The sequence below is a fragment of the Mustela erminea genome, chromosome 5, assembly GCF_009829155.1.
Source record: "Mustela erminea isolate mMusErm1 chromosome 5, mMusErm1.Pri, whole genome shotgun sequence".
Classification (NCBI taxonomy): Eukaryota; Metazoa; Chordata; class Mammalia; order Carnivora; family Mustelidae; genus Mustela; species Mustela erminea.
Genome location: NC_045618.1, coordinates 44,441,112 through 44,460,015, shown reverse-complemented (window position 1 = coordinate 44,460,015; position 18,904 = coordinate 44,441,112). Strand labels below are relative to the sequence as shown.

General features: G+C 45.1%; 1 protein-coding gene and 1 long non-coding RNA gene across 8 annotated transcripts in view; one reads left to right on the top strand and one right to left on the bottom strand.

Annotated features, from left to right (window-relative positions):
- Positions 1-9,611: 9,611 nt before the first annotated feature.
- On the top strand, positions 9,612-18,455 carry LOC116590665. Its single transcript, XR_004285696.1, has 3 exons — positions 9,612-10,237; positions 15,770-15,850; positions 16,223-18,455. It is a non-coding gene; the product is annotated as an uncharacterized LOC116590665 (long non-coding RNA).
- The window catches only part of TPM1 (tropomyosin 1), a 27,755-nt gene continuing 26,633 nt past the window's right edge, over positions 17,783-18,904 (bottom strand). For all 7 annotated transcript variants that reach the window (XM_032342773.1, XM_032342775.1, XM_032342769.1 and 4 more), the window contains one exon: positions 17,783-18,653. In XM_032342773.1, coding sequence (XP_032198664.1) covers positions 18,571-18,653 — 83 coding nt within the window. In that variant the 3' untranslated portion in view covers positions 17,783-18,570. The remainder of the gene's footprint in view (positions 18,654-18,904) is intronic.

The following is an 18,904-nucleotide window of genomic DNA, read 5'->3' as shown; positions in this document are numbered from 1 at the left end:
GAGACACAGATCAATAGAGCAGAGAGACCCCAAATATAAACCCACAATTACATGGTCAATTAATTTATGACAAAGGAGATGAGAATATAAATGGGGAAAAGACATTCTTTTTTTTTTTTTAAGATTTTATTTATCAGAGCAAGAGCAAGCACAAGCAGGCAGAGGGAGAAGCAGGCTCCCTGTGGAGCACGGAGCCAGATGGGCTCGATCCCAGGACCTTGGGATCATGACCTGAGTGGAAGGCAGTGGCTTAACCAGCTGAGCCACTCAGGTGCCCCAAGACAGTCTTTTCAATAAACAATGCTGGGAAAACTGGACAGCTACACGCAAAAGAATGAAACAGGACCACTTTCTTATACCATACACAAAAATATACTCAAGATGGATTAAAGATCTAAATAAATATAAAATATAAATTGGTGCAGCTATTGTGGAAAACAGAATGGAAATTCCTCAAAAAATTACAAATAGAACTATCATATGATCTGATAACTCCACTACTGGGTATTTATTTAGGGAAACCAGAAACACGGACTCAAAAAGATGTGTGTACCCCTATGATATAGCACTATTTACAATAGCCAAGACATGGAAGCAGCCCAAGTGTCCATCAAGAGATGAATGGAAAAGGAAAATGTAGTGTGTATGTATATATATATATATATATAGATAGATAGATAGATAGATATAGATATAGATATACAATGGAATATTACACAGCCATAAAAGGATAAGATCACGCCATTTGAGACAACATGGATGGACCTAAAGTGTATCATGCTAAGTGAAATATGTAAGACTGAGAAAGACAAATACCATACAATTCTACTCATAAGTAAAATCTAAGTTTAAAAAAAGCCAAATGAATAAACAAATAAAAAGCAGAATCAGAGAACAAACTGATGGTTCCCAGAGGGGAGGGTGCCGAGGGTTGGGCAAAATGGGTGAAGGGGAGTGGGAGGCACAGTTTTCCAGTTATGGAATGAATAAGGAATCCATAGGCCCGGCATCAGGAACACAGTCAATGATCCCGTAACAGTGATGTGATGGGACGGACGGTACTGCACCTGTGGTGAGCAGAGCATACCATACCGCATTATGGAATCACCGTGTGGTACACCTGAAACTAATGTAACACTGTGTGTCCACTAGACTCATATCAAAGAGGGAGCGCGAGAGAGGGATCAGATTTGTGGTTACCAGAGGCAGAAGAAGGAGAGAGAGAAGTAGGACGGGGGTCAGAAGGTACAAACTCCCAGTGATCAGTAAGGTAGTACTGGAGATGTCCTGTCCAACACGAGGACGAGAACTAACACTGCCCGTATGAGGGACAGGGAAGTTGTTAAGAGACTCAATCCTTAGAGTTCTCATCATAAGGAGGACATTGTTTTTTCCTTTTTCCTTCTTTTCTTATTATATCTATATGAGATGGTGGAGGCTAGCCGAACCTACTGTGGTCCTCATGTCACAATATATGAGAATCACACCATCACGCTGTATGCCTTAAATATATTCAGTGATGTATGTCGATTATTTCTCTATAAAACCAGAAAACAAAAATAAGATAAAATAAAATAACACACACATGCATACACACACACACTCAATAACTTTACATGATGTCAGCATTTTAAGAGACTTGCAAGTTTCGTGAGACAGAAATTCAGGTTCTAGAATCACGTTCAGTATACCCCTACTCCAAATTCATGCTTCGGGCCTGGATGGCTGCTTAGCGATGGCCAGTGCATCCCAGTGGTTCAGGGTCAAAGCCCACACACTTTGGAGTCAGAAGAACCAGGTTCCAACTTCACTCAGCTCTCCCACTTACCAGCTCCAGAACGCTGGCCAGCTGGTTCACCCTTGAACTGTTTCCTCATCGATCAAATGGGCATAGTTCTGATGTCTGCCCCCTCCCTTGTTTCTGGCATCACTGTCAAAATCAAACAAAATATGTAAATGTTCGCTGGGAGCGGGGGAGTGCTAGATGAATGTGAGTTCATTATTGTGACGCCATTAGACCTCAGCACATGACGCCAAAGGGCACATGTTGGTGACGAAGGGGTAGGGGTTGCTCTGGGGAAGGATAGCCTGGTCTATTCCTGAGGACGGCCACTCCCCCGCTTTGCTCTTCGGCCTCTGCCCTTCTGGTCACTGACACCAGAGGCAGAGAGACCCACGGACTTCTTAAACTGCCCCATGTAGGTCACCTGCCAGGAAAGAGTAGACAAACAGCAGTGGCCTCAGAACCAGCGCCTCCTGCCTGAACACGTTGGCCTGAGGTTGTCGGTGCAGAGCCACTGAAGGCAGGGTGAGGAGAGCAGCCTGGCCTCTCCCACAGTCACTCCCGGGCCCATGAGGCCCAGCTGCAGATATCCCCCTGGTCTGGCCTCTCCCTCTCAGCCATGCACAGCTCTGAAGCTAGCCTCCCAGTGTTTGGATGTTTGGAGCCAGTGTCTGCAGGCCACCTTTGCTGACTCGCAGGAAGAAAGCTATCGTCAATGAAAGCTAGCTGCAGAGGGCTGGGGACAGGACAGAACACAGCTGCATGGGACAAGACAGCCTGGGAACACCAAAGACAGAAAACTGGTGGGAGACTGGGGAGAAGGCTGGAGAGCACTGTTTCTTTTCTCCTTTTTCTCAAGTGTAAGGGTGAATAAAGGGAGGGGAAGGGCATTTTTCAAGGGAGAACCAGCAACCAGTGTCAGCGTCCAGAGCTTATATGGGTGTCTGTCCTGCACTGTCAGGAGTCCTACTCAGTGATGCTGCAGGCCAGCTGGTCCAGGGCCAGACACCTCCCTACAGCTCCTGGCCTCACACCCAGGCCATGGGACCTGTGTAGGTCTCCTGCCACTAACCAAGCAGTAACGTGTCACCTCCTCACTCTGGCTGACTTTCTCTTTCATGACTTAGATTAGCCCTGCTAGAGACTAAGCCTAGCAGTTCACTATACCTGTCAGGTACTTCTTTCCAGAAAGCTTCACTTCCGCCATCTAAAACTCACACACTGGAACAGCCCTACAGGGTTTTAAGCAGTTGTGTACAGATGGACTATGCATGGAAAGGTTCTGAGCGTCTCAACGCATTTATTATCTCATATCAGCTGGGGCCTCCATCTTACCCCTCAGAGATCCGGTTTAAGTCAGCCCGAACCCCAATTCCAGGACCTGTGACGAGGGCTGGTTTTAGACGGTAGCAGGCCCCGGGGCCTTTCAATTAATTATGGAATTCACATTCCACACCATATCAAACACATTGGAATATACCCATCTTTCACATTAAATATAACATTTTTGGATAGCAAAAAAAAATCAAAATGAGTTTTGCTTTTGAAATTATGTAGCTACTGGTCATCCATTTACTATATGATCGAAGAGTTCTGAGCCGTCATCACACATGCATAGGAAATTTTATGGAGTGAGGAAAGTCAAACCATAGCATTGTTTCCAAATATGGAGGATTACAAATACAAAATTTTAAAATGCAGTTGACAGAATCGTATGTTTTATAGATGTTTAATTAAAATGCTCTACTTTCAATTTTATACTTTTCTCCTTGTTTCAGATCCAGTCATTGTTTTTCTCATCTCACAAGTTTTCACAGGCCTTTGAAAACAGCTCCTCTGCCAGAGGCCCTGTGCCAGTGGGGCCTGCGCACCAGACGGCCCTGTCTGAGGTTGCTAAAAGCCCTTCCTAAGATTCTGGCCTGTCCCTCACCTCCTTTCTAGTCTCTTTCTGCTCCCTTACTCCTGCACATCTGCTCATTCTTCGGCTTTAGCTTGTACCCAAACTGGTCACAAGGCTCAGTTCCTTCCCCGTTTCCTATAAAAGACCACCAAAAGGTACTTTTGGTGGAATCTGGATCAGGGCTGGTCACCAGGAAGACCGAGGACAATCGGGAGCTTAGAACTTCAGCCTCAACCCCCTTTCTCTGGAGAGGACAGGGGGCTAGAAATGGTGTTAATAAACAACCATGCCCACATGATGAAGCCTCCATAACAATCCCAACAATACTGGGTTGGGGGCTTCTGTGTGGCTGAGCACACCTGCTTGCTGGGATGGTGGCTGACTCCACCTGCACAGGCTTGGCAGGTCCTGGGCTCCGGACGCTTCCGGATCTTGTCCTACGTAGCTCTTCATCTGCCTGTTCAATTCATCACCTTTACTCTGTCCTTTGTAATAAACTGGTAAGACCTAACTGTTTCCCTGATTTCTGTGAGCCATTCTAGGGAATTACTGACGCCAAGGAGGAAATCATGGGAACTCTGACTACAAGCCGGTTGGTGAGAAGTACCCGTGACAGCCTTGACTTGTGATTGGCTCCTGAAGTGGGGGCAGTCTCTCTTGTGGGATTGAGCCCTGAACCTGTGGGATCTGATGCCAACTCAGGTACACAGTGTCAGGACTGAACTGAACCGCAGGACGCCCGGGACGGTGAGGTATGAGCGTTGGGGAAATGCCTGAAGTGTGGAAAAGCCACACATCTGGCATCAGAAGTGTTACGAGTATGGTAGTACTTTGATTTCATGATTCTGGGCAAATTCAAAGTTTCTTCACATCAGGAAAAGATTGAGGATTCTTTGTTTAAAGGTATTTCATAACATCTAACACATTACACTACGAAAACAGGGAGATGGAAAAATTCACCGGTGCAGGCGGAATGGAAGCCTGCTGTTTTCAATTAACTCCCTTCAGTTCATGTCCTGAAGGTGGAGCTGACTTTTAAATTGCTCCCCGGCAATCCAGAGTGTGGCTCCAACACTCCCATGCTGCTACCGCTCTGTGAATTCTTACAGTACTCGGCTGAGACACTCTAAGGTAAGAAGGGAAAATGGAGCTTCAAGGCTCATACTGGTGAGAACAACAGAATCCCTCCAGTAAACCAGGAAAATGTAGAATTCCAGAAAGCCACGGGAAATCACAACTTTCAGACTGGAATCAAACTTCATCAACTCTTCTAACTGGGAGGTGACGTCTAGCTTGAAAATCCTTGTGCTGCCAGCTCAACCCAAGTCCACTTTCCTTGAAGCTGAGCAGATGCAAAACTGGAAGTTGGGGAGAGAGCCCTTGTGGGGATGTGGGGGACAAAGTACAATCCCTTCTTGATGGAGAAGCTTGAGGGTGGGGTGAGGAGACAATGGAAGAAATACTAATTCTGGAATTCCTGTCCTCCCCACATTTCGCTCCCTGCCCCCCATCCCAGCCTCCTAACACACACACACACACACACTCTCTCTCCTTACAGAATGGAAACCATTTAGCCACAGACATGATTTCCCAGGCGTATTGCTGGGAGTACCTGGAGTAAATCACTTCCTTTTCTACCCCTGGGAAAGGTCTCCCTCTTGCTTGAATCACAATTCAGACAGTCTGCCTCCAGTGAGCTGAGACTGAGATGAAGTATGGGGTGCATCAGCACCAATGGCCTGAGCTCCAAGAATTAGGAGCAGAGAAAAGATAAGATAAAGAGAGAGTGCCTCTGGGAAAACGCAGGGCCTGCTTCAGACAAACCTGACTGCCAAAACTCAGAACGTTTTCATTTCTCTAAACCAAAATAATTATTTTGAGTAGAAATATAAGAAATATTCTCAAATATGATTCTAGGGGCACCTGGGTGGCTCAGTCATTAAGTGTCTGCCTTCGGCTCAAGTCATGATCCCCAGGTCCTGGGATGGAGCCTCCATCAGGCTCCCTGCTCAGTGGAGAGCCTGCTTTTCCCTCTCCCACTGCCCCTCCCCCTGCTTATTCTCTCTCTCTCTCTCTAAAATAAATAAATGAAATCTTTATTTTTTTTTAAAGATTTTATTTATTTATTTGTCAGAGAGAGAGCGAGCGAGAGCGAGCACAGGCAGACAGAGTGGAAGGCAGAGTCAGAGGGAGAAGCAGGCTCCCTGCCGAGCAAGGAGCCCGATGCGGGACTCGATCCCAGGACGCTGGGATCATGACCTGAGCCGAAGGCAGCTGCTTAACCAACTGAGCCACCCAGGCGTCCCTAAATGAAATCTTTAAAAAAATAGTTTTATTCATAAGATTTCTATTTGTACACTACTTTCCGGGAATCTAAAATAAGTGTCACTTCCTCACTAGATTATATCTTGTGATTTTGTAAAAACTATTGGAACAAGCTGATGGGGTAAGTAGACGAGCCTCCCTTTAGAGTAGACAATCAGCAAAAAGCCAGTAAAAAGCCGTAAAAAGCCAGACAGTAAATATTTGAGACGTTTGGACCATATGTCTCTGTTATGACTACTCAGCTCCGTAGCTGTAGCACAAAAGTAGCCCTAGACATCACATAAACGAATGGATGTGAGTGTTCCAATAAAACTTTATAAACAATGAAGTGTGAGCCTCATATACTTTTTACATATCATCAACTATAATTCTTCTTTTGAATTTTTTCCAACCATTAAAAAAAAACTGAAAACAAAGCTTAGCTCTCAGGTTGTACAAAAACAGGTGGTGGGTTGAATTTGGCTCATAGATAATAGTCTGTCTAGTATATAAAATTTCCAGGACAAAGACACGTAAAGGTAAAGTTTTGGTTTTGGTTAATGTAATCCTTCCCTTGCGGTTCTGGTATTTCATTTTACTTTATTATTTATTTATAAATGAGATTTATTTATTTATTAGAGAGAGAGAGCACACATGCGCACGCAAGCACACAGTTGGGGGGAAGGGCAGAGGTAGAAAGAGAATCTCAAACCGACTCCCTGCTGAGCGTGGAGCCCAGTGGGGCCCCATCTCACGACCTGGAGATCACAACCTGAGCCTAAACTAAGAGTTGGACCCTTAACCAACTGAGCCACCCAGGCACCCCTGGTTCTAGTATTTTATTTTATTTTAAAGATTTTATTTATTTATTTATTTTAGAGAGAGAGGATTGGGGGGGAGGCGCAGAGGGAGAAAGCATCTCAAGCAGACTCCTTGCTGAGTGCAGAGCCTGCCGCGTCGTGATCTCCTGACCCCAAGATTACGACCTGAAGTGAAACCAAGAGATCAGTCATCTAACTGACTGCACCACCCAGGCACCCTGGTTCTGGTATTTTAAAATAAGACAAGTGGGTAAGGAAAATGAAAGTCAAAGGAATACGTTATTAATACAGGAATTCAAGAAGAATAGAGAAATATTTTTGAGGTCTCTCATTTGACACTTTGCAAAACAAGTACTGACTGTACCTTCAGACAGAATGGGTTTCACCTCTATCAAAGTCACACTCTTACTGACCTCTGTTATTTTCTAGGAACACATTAAGTGCAAAGACCATGTGAAAACAGCCCCTGCCTTTTGACAGGGGCAACTGCTCATCAGAGGTCCTTTCCATTTAGTAACAGTATCCAATCATTCACAGAACACCAGCTTCATGCTAGGTCCTGGGTTAGGTGTCACACCTTCCAAGATAAGTAAATTCTGAAGAAGTTTATGGTAAGTGACTTTCTTCCCTGCTTTCATTTAGTTTTTATCTTATTTTTTTGAGGGAAAACCAAAGGCACAGAGGATCTAGCTGGCTGTCTCACATGGACTGTCAAAGTGGGAAACCAGAGCACGACTAGTCCTGGCCTTAGCAGGGCTGGCACTAGGGTGAGGTGAGTGAAGCCTCAAGGGCACAGAGGTCAAGGAGGCCTCACACACAAGTACTACATGACCTCGAGAGTGAGCACCTCCTTAAATTTTTCACCTGGTGCCTCACTTGCCTCATGCTAGTCCTGGCTGGTGCCTTAGCTCGCCAAAGGCCAGCTGTGGTCCTGGAAGGGCTGGAATGAGCTTGGATGAACCTCATGTTCATATCCCCATCCTGCGATGCCCTAACTTCCTGGTGTGGAATTCCTTCTTTCTCATGGTGTAGTCTTGTGGAACTCCTTGTTGGCCTCACGCCCAGAGCGTAGGCTAATGTGAGGCCCTGAGCACAGTGTGGGCATCGTGTCTAGACTGTGACTTCTGAGCTGAATGAGTTGTTTTCTGTTTCTTCTCACGACCCGCAGGACATCTACAGTCTCTCTGAGTAATGCCCATGTTACGTTCCAGGGCCCACCTGAGAGCCCTGCTCTTCCAACCGTGGTCCACAGACCAGCGGCACTGGCATTGTCTGGAGCCGGTGAGAAATACAGACTCTCCAGCCTGCCTCAGACCACAGCCAGAATCCGCATTTGGACTAGGTTCCAGGTGATTCCTGTGCTCATTTAGATGTGGGAAGTGCTAATGTACACTTTCCCCACACTGTCCCACCAGAGTCCCCTCAGGCTTCACAGCCACAGGGGCCTGGTGAAGGGCCTTCATGGGAAATGTATAATTTGCTGAAAGTCTAGAAGGTGCAGGGCTGGCCCTCCCTTTCCCAGATGGGCTTGCTACCTGAAGAATCCTCGGCCCAGCGCTCCTTAGACACACTCCTATGGTCTCCAGTTGATGGCTGACGCCAAAAGAAAAAAATAGGCACTGACCTCAGAAAATGTTGACAGCATCACCCTTTGAATAAGCCCCTCTCCAGGGAAGCTCCTCCCCTTTAAAAGTTTGGGGGGTGGAAGCAGGAGATTCAGGAAACTATTTCAAAAGGTGACGTTTCCCTATAAAGTCCCTTAGGCTAACACAGGGTGGTGGGGGAGGGTGGTGGCCCTCTCAGAGAAGAGACCTGTTCTATCTACCTTTCAGGATGGGCCAGGAGTGAAGAAAGGGCATCAGTGGTCCTACGATGATTGACAGCCTGTCATGCGGCCAGGACACATTTTACCTTTTATTTTTTAACATAACCATAAAGGACCGGCTTTCACAGAGGAGAAACTGAAATTCAGAGAGGTCAAGTAACTTGCCTCAAGTTCCCCAGTTGTTTGCTGGGAAGAACCAGGGACAGAACCAGGTTTTGTCAGTGGTGCAGATTCACAAAACACATGATACATAACACCTAAGTTGTAACCATGGTTGGCGTTTGTCCCACGCGGGTAGTGGTGGCGGCAGTGATGACGGCTCAGGTGTGGGTGTGTGTGAGCATATGTTGGATGATGGCGGGATGGAGTCCTTGGGAGAGTCAAGGGCACAAGTGAGAAGTGAGAAGCTGGCAGAGCTTCTCTGTGGTGGATGGCGATGAGATATGCGGTCCTCCACTTATGACACCATTTACACATTTGTAATTCGAAATAAAGCATCATTATAGAATAAGTGGAAGTAGATCGAAGATATACAGATGTTTCCGATGATGACTTTATCAGTGCTCTTTTTTTGGGGGGGTATAAAATATTAAATTCGGTCTCCTTTTCTTTTGGGTGCTCTTCTTTTGCTGATGCACTCAGGACCCATCCCTGTAGGCCCCATCTTAACAGCAGCACTGAGGCCGAGAGATGCTCACCCAGCATCTCACCCGGCTTTTCTGGAGGTGGTGCTGACATCCTCCTCTTGGAAGACCGGAGGCGTGCCTCATTGTTAGAGAGGTGGGGACACAGCAAACCTGAGTGAGTCACTGCTCTGAGGATTTCTGGAGTGCCTGCTCTCCCCATTCCTGGGCTCTGAGTCAAGAATGTAACTGAAGCCCCAGACAATAGGATGTGAAAGAAAAGATGTTCCCAAGTGTCAGATACCGGGGCCAACCAGACCCAAAAGCACAGAGCAGGTGCTTGGCGTTAGTTTCTGGTGCTGGCTGGGTCCCTGTGCCCTGCCCCACACCCTACACCTCTCTAGACAAAAGCCACAGCTAAGAAGCTTGCACCCCTGCCTCCTCCCACATATCTAGGAACCGCTCCAATGAGAACAGCCTGCTTCCTCTGGCCAACCCCTTCTTTCAAGGCTAAAGATATAGAAGGCAGGAACTGTGTCCCAAGAGGGGAAGGCATGAAGCAGGGCCTTAGACATGAAGGATTTCACCAGAGGAGGATCAGGGTATTTTACCGTCTGAAGAAAACTTTCAAGTGCCCTTCTAGTGTCTGAGAATAAGATCAACAACAGGTGGGCTGGGTTTTCTGAGTGTTACTGAGACGTTCCCAGGAAACCAAACCCTGGAGGCAGACCCCCATCATTTCTGGTGGAGACACAGGACCTAGGCACGCTTTTCTGGAAGCGGGGACTCCCTGAGCGCTGGTCACCGAGGGTCTACTCAGGCCCCTCTCCTCCCCACTGCAGAGGGGCTGTTCTGCTCCCAACACTGGATTTGAGTCCTGAAGGGCCATGAAACCTTGCCACCTTGTGACTTCAGTGGGGAGAACCCACTGAACTTTCTGGTCCTGTACCGGCCCGATGGGCATTCGAGGCAGCCTCACAGGTGAGTATGGAAGGGACAAGGGCAGCCTTTCCTTTGTAGCCTGGGGAGAATGGCTATAAGAGTGGGTTGCAAGGAGACGAGACTCAGGGGTGTTTCAGAGATGATAACACAACAGAAGTTGTCTGTTATGGAGTTTTATATCAGGTACTGTACTAACAACTTCCCAGGCACTATCTTCTTTAGTCATGACCTTAGTGCAGGTATTATTAGTTACCTCCCCGTTTTATAGAGAGAAAAGTTAAGTAGCTTCCTCAAAGTCACCCAACCACAGGAGGCCTTCCAATTCTGCTCTAACTTCCGCACCTGGGATTGTAACCACCGTTCTAGGCTGTCTATTCTGAATTCACTTTCATTGCTGCTGCTCCCCTCCATCCCTGTTCATTATCCTTAAGGAAGGGGCTTCCTAAAGCTAAAGCAAGAATGGCCAAAGATGCACCTCTGAGCCCCACACACCGTTATTCACTTGTATCAGTTCTGGGTCTAGACATGGGGTAAGAGCAGGGAACTGCTGTGAGAGTATTGCTCAAAGTTCAAGTTTCTGTGTTTTTGTTGGCAGGAGGAGATTGGGGAGAAACCGAGATCACATTTCTCAAAAGTCTCTATTTCAACCAGTTTGGGAAGTGTTTGTTTTGTTTCTTTTTTAAGAACCCAAAGCCTGGAACCCAAATGGGCTGTTTAGTTCTGGCTTGGGCGTTATATTTAGGGTAGGCCTGTACCTAAAAAGAAAAAGATTTTTTTTAATTTTTTTACTGTATGTTTTTATGTCCCATCAGTCAGGAAATATCCAAATTATAATGAATCCCTTATCAGTTCTAGTTACGAAAGCAAAAAAAAAAAAAAAATCAGAAACATTCCAAATGATCAAAACTAGAGTAACGAATTATGGCACATTAACCAGACGGAAGAGCATATAGTAATACCAGGAAGGTTAGTGTAGCACCACAGAAGGTAGATACCTATGCAAAATTTTTTGGATAAAAAATAATGAAGTTTTGAATAAAAAGACTTAAATATACACACAGGCAAAACATCAAAAATAATTATTTTTAAAAGTGGTGGTGAGGTTATGAATGACTTTTTCTTTACTGATTTTCTCTATGGTGTTAATAACATGTGACAAATGAAACACTCAAAGTGTATAATTATACAATGGCATGCACCTTATGTATACATCCTGGCTTATTTACTGTAGAACCTTGTATCCAAATATGGCAGAGCTTTTCAGTTGAACTTGCAAATCACTGCATGAAATTTACATGTTCCTTTAAGTACATAATACACATTCACCGCTATTAAACAAATTGGGATTAATTCTTTGGGCTAGAGTCTTTGTCACCCAAATTTAATTACGCCATATTGATCCCTAGCACTTGCCTTTTTGAGTAGGATCCAAAACTAGAAACGCACAAAAAGCGCCCCCAAACCCCAGCAGTTCCTACTAATGCAGTAGCGAAACTCAGTTTTCTCTCTCACACCACCTTGTTTTTCATCTTTCCATGAAAGCTGGAAAATGAATTATCTGGAGTCACCCAGGGCCCCTAATCTATTAGGAAGGTTAAAGTCTGAAGGTTGAAGACCAGCAGATCAGGTCATTGTCTTCTCTAAGGGCTACAAAAGGAGTGCTGCGGAATCTTTCCACAGAAGAACGGAGTGTTCATGGCATCTCCCATCCATTTGGTTTTCCAGAAATCCCTGCAAATCTCCCTACTGGCATAGAATGCTGAGTTTATTGTCTCTAAAAAGTCTATGTAATAATTTATTTATACTCTACTGTTTGCTCTAAAGATTGAGAGATGCTCTCAGATAAAACCAAAGGTATGGTAAGACCAAAACCAAAGATTAATTTAAAACAAGTTAAATAGCATAAAACGAAGACCAGGAAGGTGGGGAAGAAGGTAGAATTTTTCAGTTAAAGTCTGGTAGAAGAAAACTATAGTGAAGAACAAAACACCTGGTGGCCTGAGTAAAGAGTAAAACCAAGGTATTTGTAAATGAGCAGAGGTCTTGTTTCTAAGGTTTGAGAGGTCATGGTGAGTCGTGAACTGCCTGTGATGGGAGAACTTGTAGGAAAATGATCCAGCAGGCCCAGGAGGGCCTCTTCCACTGGTTTTAGGTGGTTAACAATCTTCCAGGAGGAAAGAGGTATGATGCCTGATTTCAACACACTCCTATATCATTTACGCTCAATTTGCTATGTAATCACATCCTATTGTTTGTAAACATGTGTACACTGCTTCTATACACTGTGAGTGCAATTAGTCTATTTTATGCTTTTTCTATATTGTCCTATAACCCCTAACCTATAGTTCCTAAAATGATGTGTATGCTTCTTAAGTGAAAGTGGAATTTCTTAGTCCCATAGGCCAAGTCATGTATAATCTTAATTTACTAGAAGACAATATAGGAGTCCCTTCTGTGTTTAAGAGAAAGTGAGCACTACTGCATATTTACCCTAATGATACAAATGTAGTGACCCAAAGGGGCACATGCACCCAATGTTTATAGTAACAATGTCCACAATAGCCAAACTATGGAAAGAGTCTAAATGTCCATCAACAGATGAATAGATAAAGAAGATGTGGTATATATATACAATGGAATATTACGCAGCCATCATAAAACTGAAATCTTGCCATTTGCAACAACATGGATGGAACTAGACGGTATTATACTAAGCGAAATAAGTCAATCGGAGAAAGACAATTATCATATGATCTCCCTGATATGAAGAATTTGAGAAATAAGACAGAGGATCATAGGGGAAGGGAGGGAAAAATGAAACAAGACAAAACCAGAGAGGGAGACAAACCATAAGAGACTCTTACTGTCAGGAAACAGACTGAGGGTTGCTGGGGGGGTGGGGAGGGTGGGAAGGATGGGGTGGCTGGGGGATGCATGGGGAGGGTAGTGTTGTGCTGAGTGCTGTGAGTTGTGTAAGAGTGATGAACCAAGTATCTGAAACAAGTAATACATTATATGTTTAATTAAATAATTAAATTTATTAGATTTATTAAAATAAACATGGGGGGGAAAGTTAGCAGAACAAGAGATGATAGAGTAGTAAAAAAAAAAATGGTAACTGGAGAGGGGAGATCACATGCCAGAAATAGACATGAGCTTTCAAGGATGGGATTAGTAACTGAAGAGATGTGATGGGGTTTGCCAGGATTTGAGTCTGGAAACACTTCACGGAGGCACATTTTCTTTACATTTATTATATTCTTATAACATAAGAATATAATATTCTTACATGATTTGTTCCTTTTTAATTTCTTGGCAAGGTACTAAGGCAGGTAATCCTGGAGTATTCTGGAAAGGAGTACTTTGTGAGAACACAGGAGGAAGACAAATCATGGGAATGGCCGTCTTCAAGCTGAATAAATCAGCAATTCATCACTTTCAGCCTGGGTTCTGAGATGTAATATGTAGCAGTCCCTTAAGAGCAAAAATGAAAAACCCTATTGCCCAGGGGGCTGGCTCATACTTCTAATATACTGTCTGAGCTTTTAGCACCAGTACTAAACCCTTTTGGGATAGTGACAGGGCTTGCTTCAGAGAACGGTGTCCTTGACCACAGCATGATACAAGTAGTTATTTGGCAAACTGTTTTAGTGTGAAAAATGGTTTTCATAGAAGAAGTTGGCTTGGGACAGAATGGAGGGTTGGGGATGCTGAGGGAGATTGTGGTCAGCCCATCAAAACCTAGCTTACTGGAAGGCCAAAAGGCTACACTATCCTACTGCGTGTACCTGGAAGTTTAATACCCCATCTGTGAGTCAAAGGAACAAGAATTCCACCATCAGGACGTGTGCTTCCCTCTTACACCCTCCTCCCCCACCGTCCTTCGGCATCCTCCCAGGAGGCCCCCTGGGAGACAGAGCAATCCTGGGCCACACACAAAGGGCTTGTTTGGCCGTCACTATCTTTCCTCTGGAGATGTGGGTGGGTTCTGCAGTGGTCCTGCCCAGTGGCTGCTCAAGAATGCACCAGGGCTGCCTGCCCTTGTTACGTCTGCTTCAGGGCCCCTGGGCTGTATTCATGTATTCCTACTGTCCTCTTCACTCCCTAGCATGTCCAAATGCAGTTTGAGAACCCAGCAACAGAAAACTTATTTCCAAAGGCCAGTGTTTTACCTTAAAAAAGAAAATCTGAATCTATTGCTTCGAAACATTCTTTACCTTCTGTGCGCTGTTGGTACCACTCCGGAAATGTTATTTGAGTGCGCTGTTGGTACCACTCCGGAATTGTTACTTGAGTGTTTGTGTCTGGGCCATTTGTCCCATCGACGACCATACTATGTGTGGTACGGAGGCCATGAGACAGATGGCCTCCACAGGAACGGCTCTGAAGATCTGTCACTCCAAAAGGAACAGAGTGACTATCAGTCTCCCTAAGGATTCCTAAGGAAGCGGGGGAGAAGGCTCAGGCTGAGGAGCAGCAAAAGGCCTGGAGATGGTGGGGGCATCAACACACAGCACTTTGTTGAGATCCTGGGCTTGTGAGAATCGCAGGACATGCGAAGAGGCAAACCCTGTCCCTCAAGGCTGAAGAAACTGCTGCTCAAAATGGTACCATGAACCGAGGTCACACAGTGAATGGTGGACAGGTTTCCAGCTTGCTGCTCTGCTTTCCAGGGGAGCTGAACTTCACCAGCAGAGTGACCTTGAGCAAGCCACTGAACCTCTCTAGGCCTGGATTAGAAGCCTCCTTCCAGCAGGGCTCTGAATCAGCATTTCGGTGAAGGCATCAGCCTTGGCAGGCTCTGATAAGGCCTTGACTTGACTCTTTGTTCTCCATGGCCTTGGAAACAGATGGAAATAAAGCTCTCACAGGCAGCAGGAACCAGTCTTATCCTCTAGGTCGATGCCCATTTGTCAAAAACTTGGCAAAAATTGCGTTCATATTACTGAACCCTCAACACAGCTTCCTTCATTGTTTGACACACAAAATTTATGACATCTGTTGGAGGAATGTGGCTCTGAACACTCTCAATGTCAAAAAGTATATATAATGGAACACTCCTTGCACTGCCTAACATTTCTGATTTTTTCCCAAACCCCTGTCTCCAATTCTGGAAATGATGGCTCCCTGAGCACCCCAGAGCTTTTTTGTTTTGATTAGAGAATTCAGATTTTTTTTTTCTTTCTGTTGTGTACATTTGACTGCAGATTTGAAAACAAAATCACATCCACAAATAGTGTTGACAAGTTGAAAAAGTGGTTAACATACACTCAAATATTTGTTCAAGCAAAAAGACATTCCCCACCCCCACCCCCGGAGGGGAAAAAAAATCAGGCCAAAAATATTATGCCCTGGAGGATACATACCAGCATACACAAAAATTAGATTTTCTTTCTGCTAATGACCTCTCCAGGAACAATGAGGAGGGGAACTGCTCTACTCAATGCCAGTCTTAAAAAGTTAAGAATGTATCCAGAAAGTGCTTTTCTTTTTTTCCCTCAGCAACAGATCATCATAAATTTAAACATTTTGGGGAGATGCTGATTTCTTACTTGTACCCTTTCTCCGCAGAGAGCCACAGTGTTTTACTCTGAACATGACAACTTCTCCAGTTGCTCATCCTGAAATCCAGGCCTGCTAATGGAATTTAGGGTATGAATCTTGAACTATTTCTCTGTACTTCATGGTTTTCTAAATGGTGACCGTTATCAGCTTCCAGCCTTGGTGCTCCCACTTGAAGAGCCCTTATCTTCCTCCTGACCTCACAGGGGCAGCCTGTTCAGAGATTATCACATTGGAACAGAACCAAGGTGTGTGCGGAGACTGGCTGTTCCCTCCTATCTATCAGAAAGATCAGGGAAGAATTCTTGGAATTGCCCTGGTGCTTCATAAATTGGTGATTTCACCAGACCCCTGGGAGTTAGGCGGTAAAGCACTAGTGGTCATGGCAGCCCCGAAGCTGACTCCACCTACATCTTCCCTGTCTCCTCCCCCAACTGTGTTTCTGGCTTCATCTCTTTCTAGCTATGTCCAGCAGTGGCTTTTCTTCTGCTGCACAACACCTGAAACAAGTGAGAGGATCCACACAGGTCTCTGGAGTCACATGGGCCTAAAACCTGAAGCCCGACCCCATTTCCCGGGAGCCGTGAGACTGTGAGTAGTTTCAGGGACTGTCTGAGCCTTGGAGTCTGGGTTAATGAAACAGGGACTGATGGGAAGCGGAAAGAACCCTCGTGAGGTACTTCTGACAGGTTCTGGCAATGATATCTGAGCACAGTATTGATAACCATCGTCACGTGGGGTGAGGTCAGTGTTGTCCCAGTTTGACCAAGTCAGGTAGTCAATCCCCTCCAGGGTGGTCGCTGGAGCACATGTGGCATGAGGAGGAAAAGGCAGGTGCTGGTTATCAAGCATATCCCAGGTGCTGTGCTGTGTACTTTATGACAAGGGTGCTCCATTCCAGTCCCCATAGAAATACCCCGGGAGCTACGTGCTACTCTTGTCCCATTTCACAGATGAAGACTCTCCCATTCAGGGACTTGACCGGCTAGGCAGCTAGTAAAGAGGCCAGACCTGGCTCCTAAAGTGAACGGGTACTGGGTTCAGGAAAGGCCTCTGTGACTACAGTGAGTAGCGTTCTTTGTCTAGCTGCGGATGGGCAGCGGGGAGCCTAGGGGTGGTGAAGACGAGGCAAGACCCAGAGCATTTCCTTGCTTCGAGCAAGGGGACAGTTTTGAAGAAGGAGGAACCCGCAGCCCAGCCTCCAGGCTTCTTGCTGGGTTCTTTGCCTTATGTGCCCTTCCTTTCTGTGGAGAGAAAATACCTGATCAAAGGGCTTAGAGGAATAGCTACAGATATATTTTCTTTCTTTCTTTCTTTTTTTATTATGTTAGTCACCATATAGTACATCATTAATTATTTAATACTTTTCAGTGAAAACATGATCTGTCATCCAAATGAGTTTTCGTTCATTTTCATTCTACTGAGTTCGCTTTTCAAGAGAACATCCTTTTCTGCCCCACAGCCCAAATTTGGCCAAATTATATTGTTTGTAATCTCCTTTCGTTTGCCTGAAGTTTCAAGAGTGACCTATGATATTTTCAGTTTCCGTGTCGGAGAAAATGAAGATGTACTGGAATTTAGAACTCAGCATGAGTGAGAAAGCAGAAAATCACAAAGACCCCTTAGTGTGATACTTTTAAGTAGAGTCCCATGGTTGGGGGATGAGAGCTCCGTTGGTGCATTCATTCACGACCTGATATGTGTGTGCTGCCGCTAAAGACTTAACTGAGACTTGAGAAAAAATCCCCCAAACAGTACGACCATGGCAAAAGCCTTATGTATGTGCAGACATGCACCCGTAACACGGAGAAAGGCTCTTGGAGGGGGTCTTTCCTGCTGGGTTATAACTGTATCAGACCAAAGAGATGCTACCTTGAGTGTTTGGGGGAGGATGATGCACAAAATGTAGCTTCCCCCGATCTCAGAATTACTGTTCTAAGAAACCATTCATGAGTGAAGGTAGGTCAACCACACCATCTGAAGTTCACCAAGGAAAAATGTACAAATGACAGGACCACCAAGTTTAGAAAATGTCCTACAGTGTGCATTTTATTCCATACCATTATACAATGTTTACATATAGTTAAAACTCTTAAATGTTTTTCCTTTACCAATTGTACGTAGTGCCTAAATCTTTCATTTTAACATGGAGAAATGGAGAGTGGAAAACCACATTGAATGCTATCCTACAAGTTGTAATGAGCCGCAAGTGTGCCAATGAGGAGGAGACAGAAGTCTTACAAGAGCAGCGTGCCTTACACATCCCTGGCTTTAGTGAATTCAGGCATACAGGACCCACAGCCTCACCTCGTAGTAAAACTCAAGACAAAATAAATTAGTGTTGGACAGAATTCTAAATTGTACAATATTGAACGAAAGACCACAGTGGGGCTTTTTGTTTAAAGTAGCACCAATCCACACCTGATTGTGTTTTCAACATTAATCTGCCTGTTGAATACATCGTTGGCACTTTTGAGTGGAAATCTTTCTGCTTTCGTGAGGATTCCTGGGCTGGCTGAGTACCCTGTGTTGCAAAACTCTCTATGAAGTGTGGCAATGGCAACCTGGGAAATGGCACATTTAAGTCACTATGGCCCTGCCACGGGCTCGCCTGTGTGTGTGTGTGTGTGTGTGTGTTTTCCCCATTCCCTGATCTAGCTGGTATTTCGTGGATGTTTACTGTGACAGTGTAAAAGTAAATAAAAATGCATTTAAGGGGTTTCATGGTAAGCATGGTGTTTCAAAACAAAACAAAACAAAACAAAACAACAGAGCAACATTTAAGAATGTGGTCGCAGCTAAGGAGGTTTTCACATGTTGTTTAACTCCAGTAAAGTCTGATCCAGCATCTGATGCATACTAAGGTTTTCTTCTTTGGCATGAGCCACTTTCTCTGCGGTGGGATTAGAAAATTAAGTCATGAATAGCTGCACTTCGGACACAGCGGCGGTTTGCTCGTTTACGCAGGCAAACATCAGTCACAAACAAGATGAGAGGATTAGGACAAGGCATGCTGGTAAGATATTACTCAATTCCAGACAAGGACCTACAAAGGGGGAAGACGGCTTTGACCCAAAGGAACCACAGGCACAGCAGGCTCTCAGAGAGCGGAGCGGACAGGGGAACCTTCGCCAAGGGTCCACT